Below are 15,700 nucleotides of genomic sequence, written 5' to 3' on the forward strand. Positions count from 1 at the left end.
TAACCTTAATTGTCTTCAGACCCTAACAGTCAAAAGAACTGAACTATTTTTACAGAGTTCATAATCACTTACTTGCCTCTGGAATATTTGGCTTGAAATGTATGGCAATTCTCATAAAATACAACATCTGTCTATTAGAATAGACAGATGAGGTGTTAAGTCTCTGCAATGACTGAAATGATCTTCAGATACCACATGAACTTAAGCTGAATAAAACCAATTTGTTACTATCCAGATAGGACCAAAGGGAGGTATTACCAAACATTACAGGGTAAAAGTACTTGATGCTTCAACTTCCCAAGCTCTTAAAATTCCCTTATCCTTCGGCTAAATCAGTACTGAATTTTTAAGGGATGATGCTACAAAAAGAATAGCATGCATGTAATTTGACCCTAAGATACATTCCTGGAGATATCTACCTGTGTAACATTGTAGGCATATGTGGCACAGAGTGCTCAGTGACCTTGATTCTTAAATAGACAACGAACCTAAGTCACAGGATCTGTTAAGGTCCATACACATAAAGGTATTCTACTTCCCAGGAGTCAGTCATTGAAAAAACTATGCATATTTGATGTAATTTTATATAAGCAGTCAGCCAGGGCATTAAAATAGCCTTCTAGAGCAGTGGTTCACAACTGGGTATAAATTTTGCCCCCAGTGGCCCCTGGCAATCTCTGGAGTCATTTTTTCCTTGCCATAACTCAGAGAGTGCAACCAGCATCTAGTGGGTAGAGGCCAGGGATACTGCTAAATATCTCAAATTGGACAGGACATCTCCCAACCACAAATAAAATGTCAGTAATCCCAATGCTAAGAAACCATATTTTAGAAAGCAGTACTGCCATAGACAAGGTATCGATTGAACTTAGAAGAGAACTTGTGTGACAGCATAGAGAAGCAGATAAAATACCTTAACTAAGAATAAAATTTGGGGAATTAGCTGAATGTTTTTCATGTATGCTGAAGAAAAGATACCAGTAGTAGTTCCCAAACCAAGAACAGATTTCATATTAAAAATGTAACTATATAGGTGGCACCTGTAGCTCAGTGGTGGCCACATATACCAAGTCTGGTAGGTTCAATGCTGGCCTGGACCAGCTAAAACAACAATGACAACTGCAACAACAACAACAAAAATAGCCAGGCATTGTGGCGGGCGCCTCTAGTCCCAGCTACTTGGAAGCTGAGGCAAGAGAATCACTTAAGCCCAAGAGTTTGAGGTTGCTGTGAGCTGTGACGCCATGGCACTCTACTGAGGGCAACAGCTTGAGACTCTGTCTCAACAAAAAAAAAGAAAAAGTAACTATATAAAAGTTGTATATTGCCACCATGTAAATTAGTTATATACCACCACATCATTCTGACAGACTGGCTAGAAGAGAGAAACAAGTCTTTATTAAAACCCATCTGGAAAGGTCTTCACATATTAAATTACAATTTTTCCCTGCAAGAAGATCTTAAATTTATATAGGTACACTGTACAACTTATATCTTCTTTAGAACTAGAGGTATTTTAGACTCATAACTTAGAAAACAAAAACCCTGTAGAAGAAAAAAGTAAACTAATAAATCCCAAAAATATAAAATGGAAAAGTACCTTGATCCTGCAGATTTTAAACAGAGGTTAATCATCATCTCTGAAACAAACTATACTCTCAGAATAAAAACCCCTTCACTTCTATTCATTTATTTTTTTCTCTACTTAAGTAAAAGATCAGTAAAAGACAAGAACTTAATTCTAAGTAGCTTAAATAGAGCTAATATGGTTTCTGGCTAAGATTTTGAACAATCTTAGAACAAGAAAACATACTGAAAACCTAGTACACACATATCTTAGAGTAACTAGAGAGCTAGGTGTGATGGCTCATGCCTGTTGTAACCCTAGGACTTCGGGAGGCTAAGACCAGAGTACTGCTTGAGGCCAGGAGTTCGAGACCAGCATGCGCAACAAGGTGAGACCTCATTTCTACAAAAATAGAAAAATCTGCTAAGCCTGGTGGCCTGTGCCTAGAGTCCCAACTACTTGGGAGGCTGAGGTAGGAGGACCCCTTGAGCCCAGGAGTTCCAGGTAGACAACTATGATGATACTATTGTACTCTAGCCCTAGCAAGTGAGCAAAATCCTGTCTCAAAAAACAAAAAAACAAAAAAAAAACTTCAGAGACATTTTTACAGAAAGTCCAAGAAACAAGTTAGATTTAGTACTGGACTAGTATCAATACATATGTATTACTTTGCATTTATGATTTCCTTTTCCTTGTCTATAAATTGACTACTACAAGAACTTCATTAGTATAGTCTCCTGACCTCATCTCCTTGAATTGTCTGATCTGCTCCAGACACACTGGCCTGCTTGCTGTTCAGTGAACCTGACAGGCTCTAGCCTTTAGGCCTTTGCATTCATAGTTCCCTTTGTTTAGATTGCTGCTTTCCCCCCACATAGGCAAATGCCTTGCCACCTTTATTTCCTACATGTCTTTGATCAGATGCCGTTCTCACTGAGATCTTGACCAACTACATAAAACAGTAACGCCACCAGCCTGAGCAAGAATGAGACCCTGTCTCTAAAAATAGCTGGGTGATGTGGTAGGCCTAAAGTCCCAGCTTCTCAGGAGGCTGAGGCAGGAAGGATCACTTCAGCCCAAGAGTTTAAGGTTGCTGTGAGCTATGACACCAGGGTACACTACCAAAGATGACAAAGCAAGACTCTATCTCAAAAGAAAAAAATTAGTAACTCCTCCCTGACATCATTCTCTACTCACTTTGCCTGATATTATGTTTCTTCATAGCACTTTTCACTATGATACATTACACTTTGTTTTTTCCTCTCACCATTCTAGAAGGGAGACTCCATCTTTATAGTGTCTACTACTGTAATGGCAAGTATGTAGGATGGAGCTGGGCACTGTGAAATATTTGTTGAATAAATGATTATATATACTCAAGTACATGGAAAGTCAGGTCAGCTAGGGACTGGTAAGAGCTGACAATAATCTAGAAATACTAGGTTCATTTATTTAATTTTTACTGTGATAATTCCTAGCTTATTTTAAAATAGCCTTCACTAATACTTAAAGTTCAAATGATTATTTTTTTTTAAATGGGAGATCCTTAACTAAAAAGAAAGCATCTGAAAAATATGACTCAGATTACCATGTAGGCAAAACCCTAGCTGATTATTACCCAAATTGTGGCAATTTACAAAAGTTCCAGGCTTAGTGTATTAACAAAGAAGAATTACATCTGTCTCTCTCCTCCTAAATTAATCGCCATAATAAACTTTGCTTAATAAATGCCTTATTTTACTTCTTATTTACTCAAGGTTCTTGCAGTGAGACTCAAATGGACAGTGATTTAGCCATCAGCTGGTATTAAAAAGAAGCCAAATCCAAGAAAGTTGTGCAAGACTCCCAATAACCAAGCAAAAGTTATTTTTCTACACATTTGCATTCCAATAATGCTGGAAAACAAAGCATACTACCAGCAAAGAAAATGGGAATACGAGATTCATATTTTCTAAAACCCCAAGGAATGACTCCAACAATAGTTTGTGATTAGTCAATCACAAAGCACACAAAAACTATGTTTTCTGTGCATTGTACAGGGGTTATACAAGAAGCCTCCTGTGTTAAAAGTCAAAGCATGCAGTGTAGCTGCATCTAGTCACTACTGGAGCCTGGGATGTGCTCTTGCCAGTGTCTGGGCACTGACAGCTGTGTTTCCATGTTAATTACACTAGGTCTCTAGACTCCTCCTTAGGGGTCATATGAGAAGGCTGGAGGAGAGTCTCTGAAGCCACACCCCAGCAGAAATACGGTGTTTCACTGCTACAACTAAATTTGTAGTTGGGATTCTGTGCATCCCTAACTGTCCCAACATTCAAAGAGAGAAAATGTTAGGATAGAGAAAACTTACTCAATTAAAACTTTCGTTATGTTGTTTCTTACATTGTTGGCATCCGATAATGTTTATCACCTATTAAGCAGTAATATAAAATAGATAAAACATGACCACGAGCCTTTGGTTACATGTATTATTTCATTTAGCCCTCATAAAACCCAGAAGAGGTAAATATCATCATTTCTATATTACAGACAGAGGTTTAATAGGGTTCTATAACCTGTGGAAGATCACTAAATAGTAGGGTCTGGTTTTGAAATTCAACTCTCTGGTTCCAAAGTCTTGCATTTTAAACACTATTATACACTCTTTTCAAAGAGAAATACACTAACATATTAACAGAATTTCTCTAAGTTTCTTGACTGGTTGCAATACTCATGTGTAATGTAAGAATCTTTTTCTTGTTTAACCTAGCAAAATCATTCTTAGTTTCTGTGATGGCAACACTATGATCACCATGAACAAAATCATCCAAACAGAGATAGTAACTCCTGGTCTCAATTCTCTCAGAGCTCTCCAGTTAGCTTTCTAGCACTCTTTCTTACCGGAGGGAAATACACAGCCAGGTTCAAAATCTAACGTAACAACCCGTGGCTGTTTATTAGTGACCTCCTGAATGTGGATAATAGGCAAAATTCTTTCCCTGTAGCTTGAAAGAAAGAAAAATCCGCAGATGATCAGCAGAGCTGGAGTTCAGACTGCAATCCATTAGATCTCTTAGTCGCCGCTTTGTTCTTTTCTTTCAGTACAGACTTCCGAGAGCCCTTCCCAGGTGTAGCTTTGAAGGTTAAAGGCTACAGGGATCCTTGTCACCGACCCTAATGGGAGTCAGCACAGACTGTGCTGGAAGTACAGGTGTACTTCCCCGCTCGGCGGTGCTGAGGACCAAATTCTGAAGAGCCCTAACAGACCCGGGGTCTACCCAGGGGGTGGGGGTGGGGTCACAGGCCTCCTTTACCAACGATAGGTCCATGACTAAAGGAATTGGGGTGCGGGGCGTGGGAAGCAGTCGTTTTGTAGAAGCCGCCCGGCCACGCCCGCGCTGTACCATCCTCCTTCGCGCTATGGCTCTCCGAAGCTCCCGGGGAGGGACTGCCCATCTCTTTCCCGGAGAGCCGAATACCAAACAGACCAAACCAACCCACCCTCAGTTCCCACCCGGGCACTCACCATCGTTCTCATCGCTGTGCCGCCGCCGCGACATGCTGCCAGTTGGTGCGCGCCGAGCCGAGGAGCCGGGAGGGAAGCGCGGCAGGAACCGTCGCGCAGGCAGCCGGCTCGAGGAGAGCCGAGAGGCTCGCGGACCGGCCGGCGCGCAGGCGCACTAGCGTGACGGCTCTCTGCAGCGCCGGGAGAGGCAGCGGGTGCGTTCGGGTCGGAGAGAGCCGGCGTGTGTAAGCTCACCGGGCTTCGGACGTCTGGTCCGTGAGCAACCGCCCCCTCGGGCCTCCTCCGCCTGTCGGCTGCTTCTTTCTCCCGCCTTCCACTCTATGTCCTTCCGGGACAACGCAGAAACTGCCGCCACTTCAGCAAGCCAGGGCCTGCGGGCCACGACCTACGTCAGCCCGAACGCGGGAGGCATAGGAGGCCGCTCCAGTCCCCGCCTCTTCTTGGACCCGCCCCCGAGGCCAGAGGGCTTTCCCAGCGGCCCCTGCGCTTACGGCCTTGGAGAGTTCCGGAGCGCGGTGACGTCGCGAGAGTTTCCTATGCAAACACGCGGCGGGGCTGTCGGTCGGAGGGCGGTGTGCCGTGCTAGGCGGAGACAGCTCAGGGAAGAAAGACCTAAGCAAAGGACCAGGACTTGCGGGTACGTGCTCATTTTATTCCCGTTTTTTCTGCTTTTGCCGCTTCTAGAAAGCTGTGCGGACAGGTTGGGCCTGGGAGGGAGGTGGCCACGTAGTGCCGCCCCCTGGGACGGAAAGACTGGTTGCAGACACGAAACTGGTGCTTTGAGCGTAACCTCTGGATGTCAGTTTACTTCTCACTTCCCTGAGTTGTTTGTTTAAGAAGGAACAAATAGTTGTTTTTATTATTACAATAGTAATCTGTTTTCAGTAGTTGTTGGCTGACTATATACGCATAGATGCATGAATGTCCCTTGGCCGAATATCTTTGATGGGCCCCATGCTGGCTTATCTGCCTTCCTTGTCCCCATGGTCACATGAAATTCCACTCTCGAGGTCTGTTTCTCCTTCATTCTTACCCATTTCAGTAAATGACGCCATCCATCTGTTGCTTAATCCAAAAATGTAGGGAGCAGTCATTCTCAGGTCTTCCTTTTCCTTCAATTTCTACTTAACTTGTAAACCCTGCCGACTCTATGAAAACAAATCTAAAATCAGACAGTATCACTCCTTTGCTTAAAACTCTCCAGTGATTTTCCATTGCAAACTCCATACCATGGCCTGTGATGTTCTATTCTCTGGTCGCTGTGCTCTAATAACACTCACTTTCTTATTACTCCAGTAAGTGAAGTGTGTTCCCAGTTTATATTCACCATTTCATGTATCTGAAGGAAATCTGTTTCTGAATTTGTATGGCTGGCTCCTGGTCACTTAGGTTTCAGCTCAAACATCATGTCGGTAGTGAGGCCTTCCCTGGCTATCCAATCGCTGTTTTATTTCTTTCAGAGTGTAGTATTTGTTAACATTTAGCGCCTCCTATGTGCCAGATGGTGTTCTACATGCTGAGGATGCAGAGGTGAACAAAGAAAAATCCCTGTTCTCTTGGAGCTGGTGTTATAATGTCCCATTCAGGAATGGGCATCAACATTGCAATCAAAGAGAGAGCAGGAGAAGGCGGGATCCCAGAGGCGGGGGAAGGAGCTTTATAAAGAGTTTGGACTATGTTGAGAAGTCTTTGGAGGAAGATCTGACTTATTTTTTAATAGTTATCTCTTTTGCAGGAGGAAGATAGGCTATTCATTCAGGCAAGAAATGATGGTAGCTTGAACTTGTGGTAGTGGCAGTGTAAAGTGGCCTGATCTGATTGTATTTCACAAGCAAACATGATAGGATTTTCTGAGCAACTGGATGATAGTGTGAGAAAAGAAGGAGTCAGGAATCATCCCAGCTAGGTGTAGTGGCTCACGCCTCTAATCCCAGCACTTTGGAAGGCCAAGGTAGGAGGATCGCTTGAGGCCAGGAATTCCAGACCTGCCTGGGCAACATAGCAAGATCTCCTTTTTACAAAAAATAGTAGTAATAAAAAAAAAAAATGTCCAGGCCTGGTGGTGCATGGCCATAGTTCTGGCTACTCAGGAGGTTGAGGCAGGATGATCACTTGAGCCCAGGAATTTGAGGTTGTGGTGAGCTGTGATTGCACTTTTGCCCTCTAGCCTGGGCGACACAGTGAGACCCTAACTCTAAAAAAGAGAGAGAGAATTATCCCAAAGTTTTTTCAGGAGAGAGCATGGCTCATTTGTGGAACTAGGCACAGTCCGGTGAGGCCAAAGTAGCATACACGGTGGGGAGTGTTATTTATCTTCGATGAGCTTAGGATGGTAAGGAAACTAAATGTTTCAGACCTTCAGAGGAAGGAGTGGCACTGGGGTGGCAGAGAAGACGTGGTGAGTGAAGGAGGTGACACTTGACCTTCGTCTTTATTTTTTGAGTCATAGTCTCACTCTATTGCTCAGGTTTGAGTGCTGTGTCATGAGCCTAGCTTATAGCAACCTTAAACTCCTGGGCTCAAGGGGACTACAGGCCACCAACTCAGCTAATTTTTCTATTTTTAGTAGAGACGGGGGTCTCACTCTTGCTCAGGCTGGTCTCAAATTCCTGAGCTCTAGGGATCCTCCTACTTTGGCCTCCCAGAGTGTTAGGATTACTGGCATGAGTCAGCTCATGGGCCCTCAGTCTTGATATACATGATTAGCATATGGGTTGGGAAAGAGGAGAGATGAAAGTGAGGAAGACAAAGCTACAGAAAGTGTAAACACAGGACCAGACCACAATAACCTCTAGGTCCTGAAGAGGCAGGCTAGGAAAGAAAAGAGTACATATGGTAGGATCTGATTGTTTAGTATGATAACTCCTTTTGATAGTGTTACCTACCAAATGCACTGCCCTTATAAATAGAATGTAAATGAATTGTTCGCTATACTTAGAACAATGTCTGGAACTTAGACCCTCAAAAAATATTTGCTGAATGAATTTTAATTTGAAAAAGGTATAAGCACTATCTCTACCTTTACAATAAAGCAGCTGTGGGCATAGAAGAAGTGTGTTGAATGAGAAGTTTCTACTTATTTTCCTTCTGCCTGGAAAGCCTGCAGTTTGGAGTAGGATTAGAGGTTTACTCTTTTCAATGGAACTTTATATGAAAGACATTCGTATGGAAAAGAAAGGAGAAGCTAAAAAAGGTATTATTTCTTCCCCTAGTCTCTTTCACTTATTTTTCAAATACAGTTAGAATTTGAATTATGTTGCCCTCCCCCTATAACAAAACTCATTTTAAGTCCCTTGCAGGCACCACTTAGCTAATTTGAATACACTTTAAGGGGTGCAAGTGACATCTTGATATATGAATTCTAGGAACAAAAGTCCTTTATAAGAAAGTTGGGGTGTGTGTGTGTGTGTGTGTTTGGTTTCTGTAAATCTCAGTCAGCATTGTTAACAGGCAACGTGTATTCCCCCATTCATAAACAACTTCTTATTTGCCTTCACTCAGTTGAAGTACCCAATAGGCAAAGTTGCGAATTGTGAAGTATTGTCACCAGTACCTCCCACCTTCCTTTTTCTCAGTCTCAGTGGTACTTTGTTCTCTGCTCCTTTCTGCATGTTACTACTCTTTTCACAACCTTAAGCATTCACTTTAAACCATCTTCAAGAGGTAAACTTTACCAAGTAATGTAAAATAGTAATTACTATGCTGTGGGGAGGAAATTTGGACAGGGTATAACAGGAACACCAGCTCAAAGGCCGGGGCTGGAAAGGTTGATGATGTCAGATGGAGGCCCTCGTTCCTCTCCACCTGGGTCTCTGTATGTGTATGTATGAGCTGGATTGGCTTACTCACAGCCCAGGTGTAGTCTCCTCAGAGAGAGCATCCCAAAATGCATATTATTTTTAGGACCCAACCTCAAAATCATATAGCATCACTTCTACCATGCTTTATTTTTGGGAACAGCTACGAGCCTACTTAGGGAGAGAAGAACTAGATCAGAAATACTGCTATGGCCATTTTGGGGAAATAGAACCCACTACGGATAATTTTTAAAGAAATTGAATTTTAGTGTTATATTTTAAATACAGCATTAAATTAAATTGAAATGTTAATAATATTATCATCCATGGAACCCTGTTACGTTACTGTCCTCAGTACAGTTGACCTACAAGGTAGGTACTATCATCCCCAGTTTCAAAATTAGGAAATTAGGGAAGTTAAATAGCTGGCCCAGGTTCACATATTTTCAACCAGCTGCACCACAAAGCATAGCTCATGTTTTCTTAGTGCTTCATGTTGCCTTGTTTGTCATCTGTAACATTTGTTCTACAAAAGAACTAATGTAGAATGGTGGTTGTAGTGTGTATATTTTGACAGTGTTTGGCCACAGTAGCAATTTTGATATTTCTTCTGGTTCATTACCATGGAGGTCTCTTGGTAGCTGTTTCTTCTAAGTAAGGAAATTTGCACAGCTCCAAAATTAGGGGGTAAAAAGAACAAAGTATTCATAACATAAGGTTCTAGCACACAGCTTGATTGATTTGAGTTGTAGGAAGTGCTTTTCCGTGTGATCGTGTGATCGTTTACCCTGAATGTATGCGTGGCTTGCTCCCTAATTCAGGTTTTTGCTGAAATGCTACAGCCTCAGAAAGGCTTGTCCGTCCTTCCTTCCTCCCTCCCTTCCTCCCTCCCTCCCTCCCTTCCTCCCTCCCTCCCTCCCTTCCTTCCTTCCCTTTCTGTCTTCCCTTCTTTCTCTTTCTTTTCTCTCTCTTTCCCTTCTCTTCTCTCCTCCTCCTCCCCCCCCCAACCCCATCCTTCCCTCTTTTTCCTTCCCCTCCTTTCTCACTCTGTTGCCCAGGCTGGCATGTAGTGGTCCCATCATAGCTCACTATAATCTTAGATTCCTAGGCTCAAGCTATCCTCTTGCCTCAGCCTCCTGAGTATCTTGAGTTTACACAAGTGAGCTACCATGCCCAGCAAAGGCATTTCCTACCCTCTTTGTTTAAAAGCCTCCTGTACTACTCTGCCTTCCTTACCCTGCTTATTGATCTTCATAGCATTTTCACCATCTGACATTTTCTTTGATCTGTTTATGTATTAGTTTGCTTCATCCCACTGAAATACAAACTCTCACAAGACAGAAACTTTTCATTCACTGTAGTATCCCCAGCATGTAGAACAGTGTTTAGGAGTAGTTGTAAAGCAATTACTATTGCATGAGCAAGTAAATGAATGTATAGCTTAGGCTGCTCGGTCCCTGCTGTTCTGCATGACTGATTAGGTTCATGTTTAAGAAGTATTCAAAGACTGGCGTTGCTGTTTCTCCATTGCTTGTGTTCTAGGAGGTTCATAACTGAAAAGAATCTCTGCCCCACTATTGCCATCAGACCAGATGCCTTCTTCTACTTCACCAGACCAAGGAGATGACCTAGAGGCCTGCGTTTTAAGATTTTCTGACCTGGATTTAAAAGATAAAAGTCTTATTAATCCCAACAGCTGTCTCAAAGCAGAGTTAGATGGCAGTACAAAGAAGAAATACTCATTTGCAAAGAAAAAGGTAAAATTGCTATTGATATTTCATGTTCATGTCTGTATAGTTAATAATAGCTTGTCAAGGTTGCCCTGCAGCTCAGGGGAGGGTCTACTCAGGGATTTTTAACCAGTGATCTTAATTCAGCTCTAGGCAAAGGTGTGGGCCCTGGAACAGTTTTGGTAGACTCCTTGAGGAAGGGACAGATCCTAGGCAGATGTGTTAGATTTTTGTTTCCCCCCTAGAACTATAGGAGGTATCCCAGGAACCCAGGAATCTTAGTCATAGAGCAGACAGGCAGTGAGGCAGCTGTCATTTAGCGAGGCTGCCAAAGTCGAGACTTCTACTGACCTCTGCTGCTGACTTAGGTAAAATTTCTGATCCGACCCAACTGGTTGGCCTGCAATGGTTTGGAAAAGGGATGAAGCATCCCAGAATGCTGCAAGCTTACTCAGTACAGCTGGGATTCAGCTACAGTGGGGTGTGGTATTGATGCTACTCTTGTGTGCATTTATTTTTTTCAGAAACCATTGACTGAAACCCCTTCTTTTTAGCAATGGAGTTAGGCTCACAGGAAGGAAAATGACGTGAGAAAATGCAATTGACTGGCAGTATTAATTTTGGTTACTTGAATAAGGAAATATCTATCAGCTTTCTTCACTATACAATTATTCTATTTTCCTTTTTAATTAATCAGTCTTTTTGGGGAAAATACACTACTATCTCCTTTTCTTTTTGCCTGTCCTGAAGAGTTCCCTACCAGAGAGGCTAAAGAATGCCCTCTAATATAATTCTAGGTTATCCGAACCTTCTGCTTCACTGTGAAGCAGTCTAGATCCAGTCTTGTACAGAGGAGGAAGTGGTGCTGCGTATCTATTGCTCTCCAGAGTGCCCACTTTTGCATGCTTTTCATTCATTTAAAAAATTGTATAAAATACATGCATGTAAAAATCCCTTCCTACCCCTATTAGATCAGAAGGTAATGTACCCCGAGAGGCTAATAATCATATGTCCTATTTAAGCTATATTTTTACATCAAGAAACGCTAAATGATAAGCTAGAAAAAACATGCAATAACTATGGTCAGAAAGATCACTGAAAACACCAACAGTAAGGCAATAAATGTCATATCAGAAAAAAAGCCAACAGATGTGTACAGAACAAATAGAATAAGTCTGAAAAAACATACTTATTACTAATCAAAGACATTTAAAAGCGGGTGGGTAGCATTTCTTTTGCCTTTTATTTGGGTCAACTTTTTTTTTTTTGAGACAAAGTCCCAGGCTCTTATCTGGGCTGGAGTGCGATGGCCTCAGCCTAGCTCACAGCAACCTCAAACTCATGGGCTCAAGTAATGCTCCGTCAGCCTCCCAAGTAGCTAGGACTACAGGTGTGTACCACTGCGCCTGGCTAATTTTTCTGTTTTTAGTAGAGACTTGGTCTTGCTTTGCTCAGGCTGGTCTTGAACTTCTGACTTCAAATGATTGTCCTACCTCAGCCTCCCAGAGTGCTAGGATTATGGGCATGAGCCAGCAAGGGCAGCCTAAAATATTGACAATAAAAAATTAAATACTAATAAAACTCGGGAAGTTGTGAAGAAATTAGCACCTACATGCTTTATCAATAAGAGTGTAAATTGTTAGTTTTTCTGGAACTCAACTGTCACAGTTTAAAATTTCATGCTTTTTCTTCTAAATTTCTATCCAAGTTTCCTTTTAGATACTTATCTTTTTCTTTTAGATGGTTAAAGAAGTACAGAAGACGTATGTATGGAATGCTCATTTAATGTTGCTTGTAATTGTAAATACTGGAAACAATCTAGGTGCTTATCTGTTGGTAACTGGTTAAGATAATTTTCTGTTTAATTTTTTTTTATAGTAAACAGCAATTTGGATAAAAACAGTATTATTTTCCAAAAAACAAATCAGAAATGTTCGAAACATTTCTTCCTGAACTTTTCAATGTACTGGGCAAAGGCTATCCTACAGAAGAAGCCTGTGCATCATGTTTGAGCAAAAGGCAAGAGTCAAGAATGGTAGGAGATGAGGTGGGAGAGGTGTTGGGGGGGCCGCATTGTTGGAGAGTAAGTAGAGCCTTTGCAGGATTTTGAGCAGAGGAATGACATCGTCGGAGCTTTTAAAAGAATAATTTTGGTTAATCAGGGAATAAGTTGCAGAATTAAGTATGGAAAGAGACTAGGAGGCTATTAATAATCTAGGGACGAGATGGTGGCGGCTTTGATCAACAGAGGCGTAGCCAAGGGAGTTGGTGAGAAGTAGTTACATTCTGGATATATTTTCTAGGTAGAGTGGATAGATTGGATGTAGGACATGGGAGTAAAAGAAGAGTTGGATGTTCTATGGTTTTGGTTTTTTGGTTTTTTAAATTTGTCTTTAAATGAATAAATTGCCTTTTGGAGTGGGATAATTCTCCTTATCATAACTCTGAAATATGTGTTAATATCTGTTACAGAAGACTTTTACTCATTACTTTTATAGATTTTTTTTTATTTATAAATTATGATGGCGTAGGCTACAGTAACACATAGACCTAAACCTATCCTGGGTTAACACCTCAGAAAGAGGTTTGGGTTTACAAGGTGGCAAGAGGGGGCGCTCCTCATCAACATGCAAGTTTTCAGGGACCCAGGTGTCCTTGGCTTCCTCCAGGAAATCTGAAGAAGAGAGCATGGAAAAGCATGCATGGGAAGTTTGTATGGACCAGAAGTGAAGGTATCACACATCACTTCCACTCAATTCTCATTGGGAAGAACTTAGCCATGCAGCCAAGCCATACGGCCATTTCCCAGAGAAGGCATATATATATATATATGTATTCCTCTGTGGCTTACAGTCTTACATCTGAGAATAAAATTGTGCTGAGAATTGTTTAACCTCCATAATACCCAGATTTAGATTCTCTAATCTCAGGGAATTCTTCTATAGAATAATCACACATAAAATTGGAAATCCCTGTGGAAAGATAAAGGATTCATTGAGACTTCCATTAGCTTTAAACTTAAGGTTATTTAACAGTGTTAATATATTAAATGTAATTGCAGGCCTTTGCCCTTTTCGTCAAAACCAAAGAAGTTCCAGCACAAAGGAATTTTGAATGTAAAGAGAGATGGTGGAAATGCTGTCAGCAACTCTTCCCAGACCAGACCAGCATCCACAGACATGTGGCAACACAACATGCTGATAACATTTACCAACAGACTGCTGCTATTTTAAAGCAGCTGGCTGCGGCATTGAGCACCTCAAAGAGTCTTATGTCTGCAGACCAAAAAAACCCTCTAAAAGAGTGCCTTACACTTAGCCATGAAGTGTCTGCTTGGCTTCCAGATATAAGCTGCTTTAGCCCTGATGAGCTGATAAGGTAAGATTTTCATTCTGCATTTTGGTTTGATGTTTTTTCTAATCATAAGGGATACTATTAATACAACCTACCACTAAAATGGCTAAAAAGAGAAAAGACCAGCTCCACCAAATGTGGATTAAGAATATAGAACGACTAGGACACCCAGTCATTGCTGGTGGGAATGTAAAATGACATAACCACTTTGGAAAAGTGTTTGGCAATTTCCTTTTGAAATTAAACATCATACCTGTGACCCACTCCTGAGTATAAAACCAACAGAATTAAAAACATATGTCCACAAAGCGCCTGTACAAGAATCTTCAAGGCAATTATATTCAAATAACAAAACACTGGAAACAATTACAAATATCTATCAGCAGGAGAATAAATAAACTGAATAGCCATACAAGAATAGCTATGAGCTGGTGATATGCAGAAATATGTATGGGTCAATCGCAGAATCCTTATGCTGAGTGAAAATAGCCAGAAAAATGAGTATATATTTTCTGATTCCATGTACTTGAAGGTCAAATGAATTTGTGATGAGTTGTTTCTGCTGTCGGGTTTGACTAGCCATATACAAGAGGGAATTTCTTGAGGTTCTGAAGATGTGTTTTGATAGGGGTGTGGATTACACAGAAATAATTTTGATGTGTGTCAAAAATGATCAAACTATATACCTAAGATTTGATTATTTCACTTGTAAATTATACTTTGATAATTTACATTTTTTTTAAAAAAAGGCCCTTATATGTAAAGTCAGGTGACTATACACCCAGACAAATGCATCATTTTTTAGGATTTATTGGGGGATGTAGTGTTCCACATAGTGATTTTTTTAGGAAGCAGTTAAATATAGCATCTTTAACCTTTTTTTTGAAAGTGGAGTCTTTCAAACTGTGTAATACTCTTCTCTGGTTTCTTTAAACAGCTTATGGTGAATGTGAATGAACAGTCTTTTGAGTGGTTTAATATCATCAGGATGCCAGGAGTTTGTCCTTTTACTAAGAAGCCTTAAAGTTATTATTCTGTTATCTCTCTGTCTCTTTCTGTCTCAATTCTAGATCCAAACCCTCTGTATTGATTATATATTGCTATGTAACAAATTACATGACCCACAGTTTAGCAGCTTAAATCAGCAAACAGTATTTCAGTGTACTTTCTGAGGGTCATGTACCCAGGAGCAGCTTAGCTGGTGGTACTAGCTCAGGGTCTCTCACAAAGTTACAGTCGTCCTCAGTGTCTGGGCTAGAGAATCCACTTATGTGTTCACTCGTGGTTGGTGGCAGGCCACAGTTTTTTTCATTGGCTTTTGGAGGCCTCCATTCCTCTCCGAGGGTAGGGGTCTCTTCAAAGGCCACCTGATTGTTCTCGTGACGTGGCAGTCGGCTATACCTAGAGCAGGTGATATGAGGGTGATGGACACACCAAGACAGAAGCTGTACTCTTTCATGGCCTAATCTCAGTGTTTATATACCATCTAACTTTTTTCTTGATGCTACTGGTCACACAGACCAACCTTAATGTAAGAGAAGACTACACAAAGGTCTAAATACTAGAAGGTGGAGATCATCGAGAGCTATCTTGGAGGCTGGTTACTGTATCTCAGAGTTGTTATTTTTCAGTGTGTATTATCTAGCAGCACTGTCTGCTCTGTTTACCTAGTCTTTTGGGATCTTAACTACTCAAAGCAGCTAGATCCTTAAGGCACAGAGTTTCTCTATGGGCTTAAGTTAGGTCA

The 15,700-nt window shown here is 41.3% G+C and overlaps 2 protein-coding genes across 7 annotated transcripts in view; one reads left to right on the plus strand and one right to left on the minus strand.

Annotated features, from left to right (window-relative positions):
• Positions 1-5,550, minus strand: part of NCBP1 (nuclear cap binding protein subunit 1) — a 41,003-nt gene extending 35,453 nt beyond the window's left edge. Inside the window, exon 1 of one of the 2 annotated variants that reach the window (XM_053568101.1) lies at positions 5,073-5,550. In XM_053568101.1, the coding sequence (XP_053424076.1) occupies positions 5,073-5,106 (34 nt within the window). In that variant the 5' untranslated portion in view covers positions 5,107-5,550. The remainder of the gene's footprint in view (positions 1-5,072) is intronic. The other variant, XM_053568108.1, reaches the window with a different exon arrangement.
• A 29-nt stretch (positions 5,551-5,579) lies between these two features.
• TSTD2 (thiosulfate sulfurtransferase like domain containing 2) overlaps positions 5,580-15,700 on the plus strand; it is a 28,589-nt gene continuing 18,468 nt past the window's right edge. For 4 of the 5 annotated variants that reach the window (XR_008375449.1, XR_008375448.1, XR_008375450.1 and 1 more), the window contains exons 1-3: positions 5,581-5,709; positions 10,412-10,626; positions 13,661-13,977. Coding sequence is in view for 2 of the 5 variants with exons in the window: in XM_053568150.1 (XP_053424125.1) it covers positions 10,462-10,626; positions 13,661-13,977 (482 nt within the window). In the remaining 3 variants the exon portion in view is untranslated. Of the gene's footprint in view, positions 5,710-10,411; positions 10,627-13,660; positions 13,978-15,700 lie in introns of all 5 variants that reach the window. The other variant, XM_053568158.1, reaches the window with a different exon arrangement.

This window comes from Nycticebus coucang, chromosome 2 (genome assembly GCF_027406575.1).
Source record: "Nycticebus coucang isolate mNycCou1 chromosome 2, mNycCou1.pri, whole genome shotgun sequence".
NCBI classification, from domain to species: Eukaryota; Metazoa; Chordata; class Mammalia; order Primates; family Lorisidae; genus Nycticebus; species Nycticebus coucang.